The sequence below is a fragment of the Phaethon lepturus genome, unplaced genomic scaffold (assembly GCF_000687285.1).
Source record: "Phaethon lepturus isolate BGI_N335 unplaced genomic scaffold, ASM68728v1 scaffold20821, whole genome shotgun sequence".
NCBI classification, from domain to species: domain Eukaryota; kingdom Metazoa; phylum Chordata; class Aves; order Phaethontiformes; family Phaethontidae; genus Phaethon; species Phaethon lepturus.
In genome coordinates, this window is record NW_010518721.1 from 30,516 (window position 1) to 45,099 (window position 14,584).

A 14,584-nucleotide genomic window follows, 5' to 3' on the forward strand; every position below is an offset into this window, starting at 1 on the left:
AACTTATTACTTCAAAAAATGTTTGAGCTTAGGAAGGGGAAATGAATGCCTTCGATCCCTTGTTTTAAAGCGCAGTACTAGGTATATATACCAAAACAAATCTAAGCTGCTAAAACTGCAGCTGCTTTTTCCACAGAAGTGTCTTTAAATGTGGTGTTAGAAGAGCAGAATAAATGACAGCAGCTGTGTATTTTAAAATTATGTTGTTAATAAAATCCTGGTACATTTACATAAATGACAACATTAATGTACAATTAACAAAGCATTGTAATATTACAGCAACAAAAGAGGGCCTACATATTTGTACAGATAGCTGGAGCAGCTACTTGAAAATACTTTCCAAGATAAAGCCTTTTGTGGTATTTTTCAGGCAGACCAGTGATAATTCTGAAGCACCTTTATGGCTTTCTGATAATAAATAGGCTTACTGAAGCTGGTGATCTTCAAAAGTGGATGTGCATCTAAAGCACAAATAGGAGCGTGCCCTGACCAACTTGTCTGTCAGCTTACTGAGCCTAAACTATAATCATTCTTATCCTTGCGTGCACTTTGCCTCTGATGTAAAGATTTTGATGGATTTGTTGGGAGATGCTGGAGTTTGTTTTCCTTCCCTTCATTTATCTAAACTATGCCTGTGTCGTGCTTTGGAGCTTGGGCCCAGCTGAGCCTCCTTCTTCCAGTGTGTTTAGTTACAGTATTTGTTGAATTTCTGAGAAGCAGTAGTCCTTCACTGAAAACTTGGCTGCTGCTTCTCCTTCACCCACCTACAAGGTGTGAAAGTGTCCTAGCAAATGCGTTTGGTGGGTGCTAACAAAGATCAGTGGGAATATCTGAAGGTCTTTCCTTAAAGCTATTGGTAAGAGCAAGGTCCATGTTTTTACACAACTAACTGCCTTCCTATGGTTGAGATTATTTAAAATAAGAAAAACGCACACAAAAACACTGCTTCAGACACAAAACTTGTTTAGTTCTCCTCAGTCTGCTAGAAGGTGGCCTAGAATGAGTCCTTTTGGACCGCAAACATCTGCTTCAAACACAGGGAAAAAATGTGAATCTTGGGCATTCGAGTTGAGGCATCTTTTTCGACAGCTGTTGCCTCAATGTCATGCCCCTGCGCACCTCTAGGAACCAGCCAGGGGTGCACTGCGCCCAGTGTCCCCTGAGGTAGTGTAGCTGTGGCAATGACATCACTCCACAGATGAGGTCTGTGGAAGCAGAGACTAGAGGTCAGAGCTTCTAATCCCAGCTAGCTCCAGAGCGAGAACAAACTGTCAAGCTGTATGTTCCTCAGGGCCTTAGGGAGACTTTTATTGCTATTTATGCTATTGGACAGTTTTTCAGCAGCGTGCTAGCTCCTACTATACCCGAGTCTTTTAGAAAGCATCTTTTATGATGTCAGGTCTCTCAGATAATGTTCAGAAACAGGTTTTTAAGGTGAAAGTGACTGGGACTATCAAACCTTTATAGCAAAAGGGTAGACAGTCTTTTTTTTTCTCTTTTAAAATGGATCCAGATTAACAACTAGCACAGTGAAACCGTATTAAAAAAAAAATACAAAACCCCCCAATTATCCCCTCCCTGCCCCAGCTTGGTGGTTCATATTAGGTTTAAAGAGTGAGTAATTTCAGAGTTAGTATTAGTTTCTACTCAGCCTTGAACATCTACAAAATACATCTCTCTCAAGGTGCAAACAGTTTGGGGGAAAATTTATGTCAGAGTCTCTTGACGTGTATAGACACTGGCGTTTATTACTGTAGCTTGTGTACACCAGCCTTTGCGTTCAGACAGATGACTCGTCGAATGGGCAGTGGTCCATAGGATTAGAAAACTTCTATGCAGCCTGTTTCCAAGTAAAACACCTATGCCTATGAACTAGGCGGCCATTATGGCACGTAGACAGACACTTGAGACTACATATTAGGTGTTGGGTCTAGGTAAGTCGCCTCACTTCTCTACAGCCCTGCATTGTGCTTGTTTAAATGGCAGCGTTGATCTTCTCATTGGTTCAGGTTCTTCGCGTGCATCCTCAGTTCTTGTTTGCGCTGTGACAGTAGTAGCACAGAGAAGCCAGCTCCCCTTCCGTCAGTGGGACGGGGCACAGCACCCTTGCCTAAGGGGGTAGCTGTTGTAGGGGACTTTCAGCAAGATCCAGAAGGCAAACAGCAAAGCCGCAGCTTTGCCTGATGGTGCATCCCCATACAGTTTGAACCAGCGCTCCTGCCGCTGCCTTCTTCCTGCCTCACACCCTGGAGGTGACGTACACGGAGTGCAGGCGGCCGGCCAGGGCTGTCTGCAAGTCCCGCAGAGGGTCCAGGCCTTGCACTTTGCTGTTCCTGCTGTAGATCAGCTGTTTGAATGAGTCCTGCTCTAGAAGGGAGCTCATGTGTTTGAGGAAGAAGCCCTCACAAAAAGAGGCTAGTTCAGGTGCGTTGTGAATCTGCAGGAGAGAGGAAGATAAATTAGCCTTTTCTGTGTGTTACAGACCTAAAGGGCATGCCTGAGCCACTTCTCCCTTCAATGCTTTCTAAGCCAGAAAAAGGAGGATGGTAATAACGGGGAAAAAGCACTGAAGGTAGGACCTGTGATGGCTGATAATTTCTTTTGGTGCTTTTTGCAGGCACAGGTGTGAGCAGGGAGCTCATTCAAGCTTTTTTAATTCCTTCCCTGCTGGCCTGCTGTGGGCAGGGCCACTGGCCTGTGCTCCAGTCTCTCCCTCTTAAAGCAGCAGAGCAGCTGGCTGATGAAGTGGCCAGGATACCTGGTTAGCTGTGCAGGCGGGGAGTTTGTGTGCTGCAACATAAAATGCTGCGCTGCCAGATGGCATGCACAGCTCGTGGCAATAAGAGTATCATTCACAGGATGTGAGCCTAACTCCTCGAAAAAGGAGCTGACTATAGGAAAACAGGGATGTTGCACTTCTAAAACACGTTACATGGATTTCTGGCTGCGATCTGTTTTCCTTTGCTTCAGAACCAGCGGGGGAAGCTTAATAATAGGAGAATAATGAAACTCAAGTTCAGTATTAAGAAGCACTGTGCACACACATACTCTGTTTCTGGGAACTTTGTGCAAATAGTAATTTAAGGAAAAGTTAACTAAAGGCCAGCATGTTCCCTGCCCCCTCTACCACTGCAATACTGTTAAATTTTAGGTCCTGAAAGAAACCTGCCCAAGTTCCATGGAAAAAAAGGTCCCAGTGTGAGAGTCAGGAATCGAAAAGGATCAGTGCGATGCTACACACAACGTAAGCATGCACATCATTACCAGCCCTTTGTGTAGTCTTTCTGCTTTGTCTTTAAGGGGTCTGACCCTGCAACCTTCTGGGAATGGCAAGGTGTTTCTCCATGATTTAACTGATAACATGGCTCATTTGCTCTAGAGGTGAATATCTATGTCACACAACAGAGTATATGCTAGTTCTGGAGCTGTAAAGAGTGTATTTCAGCAGTAAGAGCGCTAGGAAAGGGTTTACTTCTTAGTTGCTGTGCTATGATCAATTGCCCCTGCTGCTCTGAGGATTTGAATCTCTTGGGCTTTGCTGGATGACATTGCTGCATCAGCCTGCTAAGACACCTCTCCCCTGCTCTGTACGGATCTTGCGTCCATTTCTGACATGATTGCTTTAGACAAGGAAACACACTGGGGCTGTGCAGGACTTTACAGACTGGAACATGAACACATCTCACTTGCGGCTGCGGTTAGGGTAGAGTTACCAGCATAGCAGGTGCCCGCTCTGTGCCCATTGTATTTAGTTACCAAAACGAGACTGCGGAAAGAATGCATGCTGTTTCACTGTGGCTCTTGAATAAGGCAGTTTGGCATATACCTTTGCATATTTGTAGATGTTAACAGAGTTCTCCATGCTGATCGTCTGGGCACAGAGGATTTCACAGTGTCTCTGGAGGCCATCCAGTTGAAACAGGCTGGCAGCTGACAACAGCTATCGGAACAAGAGAGAAGCTATTTGAGATCATGAGCCTTGAAAGGCTTTTAGGGAAGGGACACGGGCAGAGCTGATGATTTCCTCTCTGAACAATCTCTGACTCCTTGTTTTAATGGCAGAGTCCTCATGAAAGAGCAGAAATGCCTAGCTAAAGCGGCAGACAGCTTTCCGCTCTTAGCAAAGGCTTGCTCCTCCCGCAGGAAGTGCATTTACGCTACCTTCTGTCACCATGACGTAAGAGCTCTAGACTGCTCAAAGCCCCCTCTCCACAAAAAAAAAAGGGAGGGGGGAAAGGCTGTGTGTAGGCTTTAGCTGCAAATTTTAATTTCACCAGACTACTTGTGATTGAGCAGCATTATTGTAGAAGGGCCTATTTGTAACAGGGGAGTGCTCTTAGTCTTTGAAAACTTTAGTTTGAAACTTTAAGCTCATTTTGAAGTGTTAAGTACACTCCTGGATTGGAAGCTTGCTGTTAACTCCTGGATTTTGCCTTTCAAGCTCTGTTTGTGCCCCAGTGCACTTGGCAAGACTTAGAAGAACACACTCACCTCTAAGATATCAGTGGTGGGAATTTCCATAGATTCTGTTCCTCCATAGTATAAATACTGCATCAGCATCTGCAATGGGAAGAAGGCCAGGCATGAAGCTGTTATCACTGAAGTCACAAGAGGCTGTGAATAGCTGAGCTCCCCTTCCTGAGCAGACGGGAATCGCCTGGGATGCTGGCTCTCGCCTCCACTGCTGGATTCTTTCTAGTGTTGCAATCTGCTGCTTTCTAATACTCTTTTCTTCCTCGGGCTCTGAAAAGGGCCCCGCTGAGGATTTTAGGCCGAGGGTGACAGTGTGTCTCTGAGCGACGTGAATGTCCTTGTAAAACGGTTCCTCGGATCCGGCTTTGGAAAGCCTTGCAGGCTGGTCACATGCAGAGCTGCCAGCTAGCCGGAGCGCTGAAACTGCCACGCCATGAGCATGTGTGACTCGGGGACCTCCCAGCCACTTGCTTCCCCTGCTGTGCTTCTAATCAGCTTCCAGCCCCCCCATCAGGGCCAGAGGAAAAGGCCTAATTGTTTGCAGGGAGAGCAAGAGGCAGCTTCTGCTCTTTGATCTACACGTGCATACCCCCAGTTAAACCAGTACAGTCTTATCTAGGGAACGACTAGATTTGGGGTTGGAAAGAGAAGTCATTCCAGTGTCCTGGGTGCCGTATAAGCAGGTGGGGGGAGTGCATGCGGTGCTTCCCATTTCTAACAGTAGTGGTAACAAAACTAAGCTTCTACTTTGAAGATAGTCTTATTTGTATAACAGTATTACAGGGGAGCAAAGCTGCTTTCCAGCAGAGCTGTGAGCAGAACATAGACCGCTGGTGGCTCAGCATTCTCTACGCACTGTAACTATGAGATTACTGTAGAATGGCATCATCTCCTTAACTCATTTGATTTTATTTACCATCAGCTTGTTTAATTCCATGAAGTATTTCTCTGCTTTCACTCTTTTTGATTTGTTCCTCTCCCCAGTGAAGCAAAAGTTTAACATTTCTACATCAAAAGGTTTCTAAAGATAAAGAGGCTTGTTTCAATATACTCAATTACATTTTCTTTTTTCTGTCATGGCTTGAGCTGCAATATTTGGGTGTCATCTAGCCCACACAAAACCCGTATAGCCCCTTTCAAGTAGAACAAAGATGTTCTTATGGTCACCCTCATTCCCTCTGCGCACGATGGCAGTACTGCTGACTGACAGCTTTACTGTTTTGTTTGCTTATAAAGAAAGGAAAAGCCTCAACCCTGTAGTGAAACCGTTACACAACCTGTTCTGTACACCTTTCTTCCAAACTTGAAAAGCAGAGCTGGAAGGCTGGAATAACTCAACTGTCACATTTCACTGACTTGGTTTTTTTACCTTGGGTGTCTGTTAAGTAACCTACTTTCTCTCCTTAGGTCCATTAAATATGGAAATGTCATGACAGCAAAATGCAATTCTCAATTTTGAGCCTTTCTTGAAAGGGACACCACTGATTTCTGATCATCCCACCTGAATTAATACAAAGCCTGTCAGTCTACGTGCAGTAAATAAGTTTACTTTTTGCTTAGCACAGCATGAAAATGGTGTCTTAAAAGTACAAAACCACTTTCAGTAGAAAACTAGTTTCTCCTGCTTTATGGATGAGTCAGCTGCCTAGTAAGAAAATAAGATTATGGGCTGGAGGTTTCTGTTTTAAGGTTGGTCCTAGCTGAAAGGTTTTGATAAAGATCGGCATACTCCTGAAATACAGGCGTGTCAAATTGTAAATTACCTGTGATATTAAGCCTTGGCCCTCTTAGCTTCCAAGTCAGTCAGAAGGGGAAAAGAGTAAAAGAAAGGTAGAGCAAGTTTACATACCTTGAAAATACTGTATTTCATATCGCTGATTTCAACAGTCTTGCTGCCATGGCTGTCGTGTTCTGTTTTATTGGTCATTAATGTCTTAAACCTGAGAATGGTTTAATAGATTTCTGTATTAGTGCTCCACATACAAACAGCTTAGACAAGGGGAAAATAAAGACCCTTCCTTGTCCTTGTTTGCAAGTTGAAAATTGAAACATTTCTTTCCATTTAATGACAATTAGTTTAGAACTTCAGGGACAACTTAACCTGTAAATTGCTTTGGTGTGATCTAATCCCACCCCATATTAATTGCAAACTGCAAGTGTACCAGGTCAGGGGTGAGATTTCCAGGAAAGCTGGAGCAAGGGTAGCTCTAGCTAGTGAACTCTGTGAGGCAGAACGGGAAGGCGGTGAATGGCTCGATACGCACGCTCCAACTACTGCCAGTGTTTGTAGGGATAGCTACTGGTTAGTTAGTCAGCAGAGCTCTGGGAATCTCTAACACATACTAGAAGTGGCTAGAAAAACTCTTTCCTCTCCTACTATTCTTAACAGTAGCAAAGATGATGTGGCTTGGGTCCTGCAGGCCTGAATTATGGTCTGTAGTCGTATTCTTAGCAGCTGCCTTACTGCTGTGAGTGAATGAGAGTTGGTCACGCCAGTGAGGGACTAAAGGCCAAACCTTCCTTTAACACTTAGCTGTGGAAAGCGACTCACCTGTTAGACGCAGTAACCAGCAGGACCTTGTGTGCGTAAAACAGCTTTCCTTCTACTAAGAAAGTTACATCAGACATTTCTTTATTGTTTAGAAAGTGAGGATCTGTTAGGGTAAGGAAAAAAAAAAGATGGAGAGGATGAATGCTTTTTTGAAACTGTGGATGCTTTAACAAAAAAAAAAAATCACAAGAACTTCAGCGTTTAGGTGAGCATCTTACCTAGCCGAGCTGGCAGTGTCTTTCGGATTTCAGGAATGCTGGGTATTGGACTGCTGCCGTAGCAGTGGGTGAAGATGGATGCAAGCTGCTGATTGATAGAATCATTCTGTAAGGAGGACGGAACAGGTATCATCAGTCGGCACCTTGTACTGAGCAGGTTTCAAACATGCTGTGTAACAGTTCACTTGAGGCTTAGAGCAACTGCACCCTACAAAAATAACCTCCAAACGGAGGGACAAGCGTGTGGTCTGAACAAGTATGCTCTGACAGAATGCTCTCGGCAAGACTTGATTAATGCGATCAGTTCATTGTCAGGTATCAAGTCCTGGGTCCTCGTTTGCAACTGTTTTTAGTTAGCTGCTTAGATATCTTGCTTTTAATTAAAAGGACAGTTACAATGTATGTTGTAGTGACCAATTATGGAGGTGTCAAGAGCTGTATGCACTCGGCTTTCCCTGTCTGTGCATGTCAAATGTAGCCCTTCTACAGGCAGAAGGCTGGCAGCAGCCTCTTGGAAGAGAACATGGTAGGAAACTGGGTGAACTTCTCTGCAAAATGGGAAAGTATGTACCATGGATCAAATCTGTTCTAGACATGCCTTGAAAAGCAAGGAAAGAACAGTCAAAGGCAGCCTTTAAATAAAAGAAAAAGGTCGCAGGAAAATGTTGCCGAACAAAAGCATTGTTCGGAAAACTCCTAAAAGCTACTAGTGAGAGAACCTGGATTGCCCAGTACCGTACTGGTAACTCTTCCTCTTACATTCACATGGTTCCAAAAGCCACTTGCTGAACGGGACGTTAACAGAATGGCTTTCACTTCTGTTGAAAGTGGTGTCTTTACTGTGAGGACTGCTTTTGTGGGTTGTTTGTGAATTTAGATAAAAGCCATCAGGGCCGTTTTCATACCATAACTCCTTAGGGGCTTTGCACAGGCATTCATTTCTTCTTGTTGTACACTACCTTCTACAATGGCAAAAAACAAACACTTGATTTTGATGTTGTTACAGAACTAATAATTACTTTGCTGGTTTTGAGGATATCAAACATGAGCTGCAACCCTTCATTAACCAGTTCTTCATTATAGTCCTCTTCCTTAATGGTGACAAATTCCCGTAAGAGGGTCTGTACGACTGAGTAACGAGACTGGTAGAAGGTTGTCCGTAGTGACTCGATCCACACGTGGAGCTTCCATGGGACTCCTGTAGCCACAGCAAAAAGGACAGTGAAAGATGATGATTTCCTCAAGTACCTGTGAGTAGATAGTTCTCCTGCTATTACTAACACTTAGTGGCATGGAAGTAGATCTTTACATACATCCTAACAGCAGATACATTTTTGTCTTGATATTAAAGATGACTGAACTGGGTCAGTGACAGATTAAGTGACTTCTCTACAACAGCAAAGGATTGGGACCGGGACCATACGTTGGAACTTTCTGCTGACTGTTAAGGACCAGAGCCTCCCTGCCGTGTATTTGGCTTCATGACGAGTCAGAACTACAAAATAAATTTGAACCGAACTTGTAAGAATACATAACCCTATGCAACCGTGGTGTGAGGTCTTTTCTCCTGGTTACCTCTAACAATCTAGACACACAAGCTTCAAAGCTTCTCTTTCCTACCTTTAGATCAAATCTGTTCTTTCATCACCTTAAACCATTTAATCTCTGATGTTATCTTTGTTTTTGAGACCAGCCTCTTTAAACACTGAATTTTAGGTGTCAGAGTATCTGAGGAAAAGACAGGCCTCTTGCTTTTGATACCTGGGAACAGAGGATCCAGCCAAAAGTGAGGGACTTTCTAGATTGCTGGGAGTTTGAAAGAATTTGTGAGGAGTCTTAAACACTGCTGTTTATTAAATTACACAGCTAATTTCCATAAGCTCAGGCTAGCTTTGCAGTTGGGGTTACAGATCCTTCTCCAAGTGAAAGGGGCAGTGGAAAAAGCTTTTCATGCCTTAAACATGAACAAGGCTTAAAATAATAAAGAAAACACCTTACCGAGTGCCCTGAGCTCCATGGTGATGTCTACATAGCCGTGCTCAGCACTGTAATACATAGCCTCCTGCAGAGCCTTCATTCTTGTTTTACAAAGCCTGACTTGCCCCTCGCTGGAGCTGCCCTGGCTGGAGGTGTCGCTCTCCACTCCCTCAGCTAAAATCTCCTCCAGTGAGAGGACATCTCCCTTCAGTTGCTGGGGCTGGGTCAGGAGCTTGCGCAAAACGTTCCTGAGGAGGAAGAAGAGATATCACTTATTAATAAATGAAATGTCAACAATTCAGAGAGGCCTGTGGTGATTTGGGTTTAGAGGTCTGGCTTTGTAAATAGTAATTTCCTTCCAAAAGATAGACAGCTGGCAGAGATGGAGCAGCATTTAAAATACTCAGCCTTCCCTATCCCACGTGCTAGAAATTCATGCCCTGGGAGCAAGGGCCAAAGAATGGGATATCCTCCTGTGCTTTAGTGGTACCAGGGCATATTTCAGAGTGTTAGGGCAAACTTTCTTACTGCAGTCTGTACTTTGGCATAGAAGCACACTTCCTTCTGCCAGCCCTGAGTGTGGTAATATCTTAAGCTCTGAAGTAAGCTTTACCAGAGAGTATCTGTTAGAACCCTTGTTGTTCCCAAATGACCAGCTTCAAGCATGGTTAGCATTGTTTTAGTCAGAGGCTCTTCCTGTATCGGTAAATAGAAACCATAAAAAATGACAGTTCTGCATCACTAAATCCAGGGAGAATTTTTTTGGTTTGGAATTTGACACAGCAGTTGCAAGAAAGAGGCTTTCTTGTTTGCATCCAGCCAGTTTAGAAAGCTTGCATCACTGGTGTCCCTACAGCCAGCTGGAGCCATCTGCAACAGACATTCCCCTCCCAGCAAGCCCACCCCAGTAGTCAGCTGTGACCCTCAGTTGCCACTAGCTGGTGCTCTCTTTGCACCCACACTACTCAGCAGGACTAAAAAAATGTTAATTTAGTGCTTTAGGATCACCCTGTGCCCTATCCGATGGGAGAATAAGCCTTGAATTTCACAGTCTGCACAGTTAGGTGTAGAAGAAGATTGTGGGAGGGGAACAGAATTGGGAACAGAGCAGTGTCTGTGTAGTTTTAGACTGTAAATTACTGCATTAGGCTGTTCCAGCTTTGCAGAGTTGGGCCTCATTTGAGCTTGGGATATTTTCCATGGTGTACCCAGATGTGCGATGTACCTGGAGGTGCCGTTCTGGCACCACTGTAAAGCACCGTTCAAGCAAGGTAGCTACTATTTGACGTGCTACTAGAAGGGCCAGCTGTACGACCCTGTGGGTATCTCCCAGCCCATCTACATGGGCGGTTTTAGGGCTGTTTTAATTGGCTTGTTACACGAACGGTTCTTCTGGGAACAGAAGGCTTTCTGGAGGAGTTTGTAAGTAATATCTTACTTCTAAAAAACTACCCTGAAAACAGGGTTGGAAAGCCCAGTCTAGCTTTTCAGTGTTTTAATGACTGATCTCTTTGTTGACTACTCAAAAACCAGAGATGCAGTCAACCAAATTCTGCTGCAGATTGTTTTTGCCACCTTAACATGATTAGATTCTGTCTCATAACCTACCCATAGGTTGAACGTAAGCCTGCTCATGTATGGCCTAGAACCAGCTCTTAATGCTGCAGAGTTAGACCAGCAAGTGAGAGAATTAAGCAAAGAGCAAACAAAAGTCCTTCTGTTGCATTTTGTGCCTTTCTTTTATCAAAGTTATAGTTGCTGAATAATGAAAGTCTTGCATATTTTTTTCTCGAAGGGATGTAAAAGAGAGCGACTACCAGTTTAAAGAATCTTTCAGTTCCCCAAACCGCTCGAAAGGCACTACCTCCACCCGAATCAGAACAGACTGAGAAACTGCACGGCACTAAAAAACTTTTTTTGCTATCAGGAGAGTCTTAACACTATCTTCTGAACTTCAGAGCCAGGGATTTGGGTATAAGACATGTAATATGAAGTCACAAAGGAATACCTACAGTGATAGCCTTAGGCAAAAAAGCCCTGTTCTGAACATGAACGGAGCTTTACCTGTGCCCATGTGCAGCTGAATGACTGAAGCAATTCATATCTTCATGAAGCGATGAAGACATACCGTTGACTTCCAGCATACTCAGGAGCGGATCAGCACCCCTACTTAGCAACAAGCTGACCAACTCATAGTTCCCTAGGGAAAAATTGACAGAAACATAGCCATGATTCCATGTCTATGACCCCTTTGAAAGCATGTAACATGGGACTGGTAACAGACACTGGACCAGCAACTTTTATGCTACCCACTAAGGCTTTCAGAGCATCCTGCAAGCATGCATTAGTCTTTGAAACATCTCGGAGAGAGAAAATGAACAAGAAAGCACTTAAATAACGCACAACTAGGTAAAGGTAGAATGAAAAGACAATTAAACTGGTCTGGTGCTTTCAATACACACCAGCAGAGATGTATGCAACCAGCTTAACTAGACAAGCGTATTGCTGCAGTCCATGTTCAGCCAGGCCTCCATTCCACTGTTTTCATTGCATGTAGTACTGAGTGGGGGCAAGAGACCCCACACAATGAGTACCTGTCATTGTGAGGGGAGGAGGCCGTTTTTTTTATCCCTTCAATAAAGCTTGGAGCAGAGCAAGCCAGAGACTCATCTTCATAAATGCACAAAAATGAAGCAGAAATGGGGGGGGCGGGGGGAAGTAAAAACAGTGTGAGGTGAAAAGTGTTGAAAACAGAGGTATTTTTAGGCTAGTACAGACTTGTTCACAGAATGCTAAACTCTTCTCATGACAGGTAGAAGAAATGCAGAATTTTACATGTATTTAATAAATTAATAAAACAAATTTATTTATATAGCAGTTATTTTTCCCCAGGCTGAATTTAAACTTGTTAATTTTTACATCTGGAAGTTATTTAAATCCATGACATGCCTAGACTAGACAGTAGCTGGTTTATGTTTCTTGACAGCACCCTGTGCAAAGGAGTTTTTTCAGTCAGCTTTACTATGGAGGCCGCTGGCAGAAGGCAAGTGGCAGTACTAGTTACAAAAGCAGACGCTCATTTAGTGCCCATCAAGCTCTGGCCACATGACGACGACTGTTAGTCACTACCAACCCAGATGGGGTTTTAGAAATGAAAAAAATGCTGACTTTTTAGTATCCATCTCACCGTGCTACCTATTTGATACCTTTACTGTACCCACAGTACCTTAGAATGCAGTGCCAAGCGACTCCTAGCACCTCTAACGGACACCGGACCCACATGTGAACTGGTTGTGGTTATTCTGGGGTAGCAAGAGACAGAGCATGCTGAGGCTGCACAGAGCTTACCTGCTGCTGAAGCCAGCTGAAGAGGAGTCTCAGCGTAGTTGTCTTCTCCACTGTTAACAGCAGAGCCCTCAACATGGGCACCAGCATCCAAGAGCAGCTGCAAGAGACAAGGAGATGAGAAAAGAGCAATTCAGAAAGACAGAGCAGAAGCGGCTGTGTGTTAGAAAGGAAAACCAGCAGATTCACAGTGAAGAGTGCATGCACACAAAGGGACCATCTCAAAGGCTAAAGCAAAATATCTATTACAAGGCAAATTTCTCTTGCGTTTCCTCACTCAGCCTAGGGCTAAAGTCTCCACATGAATGTCAATTTAGAGTTTTCTGATTTTCTTTTGCTATACCGTGCTTTCAGTAGTGAGTTTATGCTGGAAAGGTGCTCAGCTGGCAGCTTGGAGAACATCACCTACTTGGTTTGTGAGATTTTTTTTTAATCTCCTTTAATGAACATGGTTTTGCAATTGCTAATTTCCCAACCCCAAGGAGCATTGCAATCAGAGCTTCTCTTCAGCGCAGGAAGTCCATCTTATTTAGTTTCACGCTGTGCTCAGGAAATGGGGTTCCTTCAGGGAATTAGCCCTGGAGGCCAGACATACCTCTTGGTCTCTCAGGCCCCGTGAGCCTGCGTAAGGGGGCCCTGGCAGCTGCAGTGATTTGCCACGTACAGAACCTGCCTTCACTGAATGCACCGAGCTGCTCGCCCGTGAAATTGCCCCCCTCCCAGACGAAGGGGAGAAGGTGACAAGATGATGGGGACCTTTTACAGCCAGGTAGGGCTGGCAGGCACCGTCAGGGCACCCAGAGCACCGCCCGCAGCTGCAGACCGATGGATGCTGCCCCTCTCCCATGGCAGGGAGGATGAGCCCTGCCTGTGTGTGCATCACAGCACATGCCTGCTGCAGCAGCAGAGGTTCTTCCACTGCATGTAGGAGTCCAGTTGGCTGTATCGTACAACATTGTCACAGTTGTAAGAGTTTTGGCCATCCCCAAGTAGTGGTGACCTTGGCACAACAGCATATACATTCACATTTTTACTATAAAACCTTTTGCAGAGCATGACTGCTGGTTTGTTTCTCTCTTGAGATGCCAGCTATTCCATGCAAGTATCACATGGTAGACCTTAACTGGAAAGGTGATTTTATATACCGCTTTCAGCAAAAGCTGACATCTACCCTTTTAATAATAGTTGTCAAATGAAAAAAAATTTATGTAATCTTTAGAAATTTTAACCAAAATAAAAGGAACAAACATTGTGGGTAATACAGTCCAACAGGAGCTTTGATACACTTGGCTACATCTCCTGGGAGAATCACGCTGTTATCTCACGTGTAAATTAAGGCTGTCCAACCTTTGTAATACCAAAGGCTGCCCTGGCAATGCCAGGTGGAATCTAATCTTTGTAATTATTTATAAGTGTACACAAACAAAAAATGAGTGTGTGCAGCCTCCATTTGCTTACATAATTTTTTTTTCCCCTTTGAGCAGAAGGTAAAGTCAATTGCTGAAATTTAATATCTGCTGTGATCGGTTTTGAATTCCTCTTGAAGTTTAGGTGGGGTTTCCAGCAGGACTCCACCCTGTTCTGCTGTCCTTTGCATTAATTCCCCAGAAAAGGGAGCAAGGAGGATGTGAAAGGCTCAGCTCCCACAACGGCTTAAGTCTTGTTCACACAATTCTCAAGGATTATAAAGTTACAGATGCTTTGCTGCCATTAGAGCAGAAATCAGCGTACACTTAATTTTTGCACATGTAAATGCATAAACTAATTAACATCCAATGTCAGAAAGCATCCTGATCAACCAGTCTACCTGTACCCACTCCACATGAAGCACTAGTTTATCTAAGACCAAAGAAATGATTGTGCAGCATTGTTCTGGAAGTGGTAAGCCTTGGACCAATACTGAAACCAAAGAAAAATAAGGAAACATACCGTGTTTTGTTACCAAGGCCTTGATAGGAATTATGTCAAATCAATCCACAGTTCCCCCAGAAAAGCATTGGTTGCATTCTCCTCATTTTCA

At 44.1% G+C, this 14,584-nt stretch overlaps 1 protein-coding gene across 1 annotated transcript in view; it reads right to left on the reverse strand.

The window, feature by feature from the left end:
- Positions 1–2,239: 2,239 nt before the first annotated feature.
- The window catches only part of ABTB2 (ankyrin repeat and BTB (POZ) domain containing 2), a gene marked incomplete at its 5' end in the record, with an annotated part of 48,707 nt that continues 36,362 nt past the window's right edge, over positions 2,240–14,584 (reverse strand). The window contains 10 exons of the mRNA XM_010296831.1: positions 2,240–2,437; positions 3,827–3,940; positions 4,492–4,560; positions 6,323–6,413; positions 7,025–7,127; positions 7,243–7,348; positions 8,262–8,440; positions 9,241–9,467; positions 11,284–11,419; positions 12,568–12,664. Of these exons, the coding sequence (XP_010295133.1) occupies positions 2,240–2,437; positions 3,827–3,940; positions 4,492–4,560; positions 6,323–6,413; positions 7,025–7,127; positions 7,243–7,348; positions 8,262–8,440; positions 9,241–9,467; positions 11,284–11,419; positions 12,568–12,664 (1,320 nt within the window). The remainder of the gene's footprint in view (positions 2,438–3,826; positions 3,941–4,491; positions 4,561–6,322; positions 6,414–7,024; positions 7,128–7,242; positions 7,349–8,261; positions 8,441–9,240; positions 9,468–11,283; positions 11,420–12,567; positions 12,665–14,584) is intronic.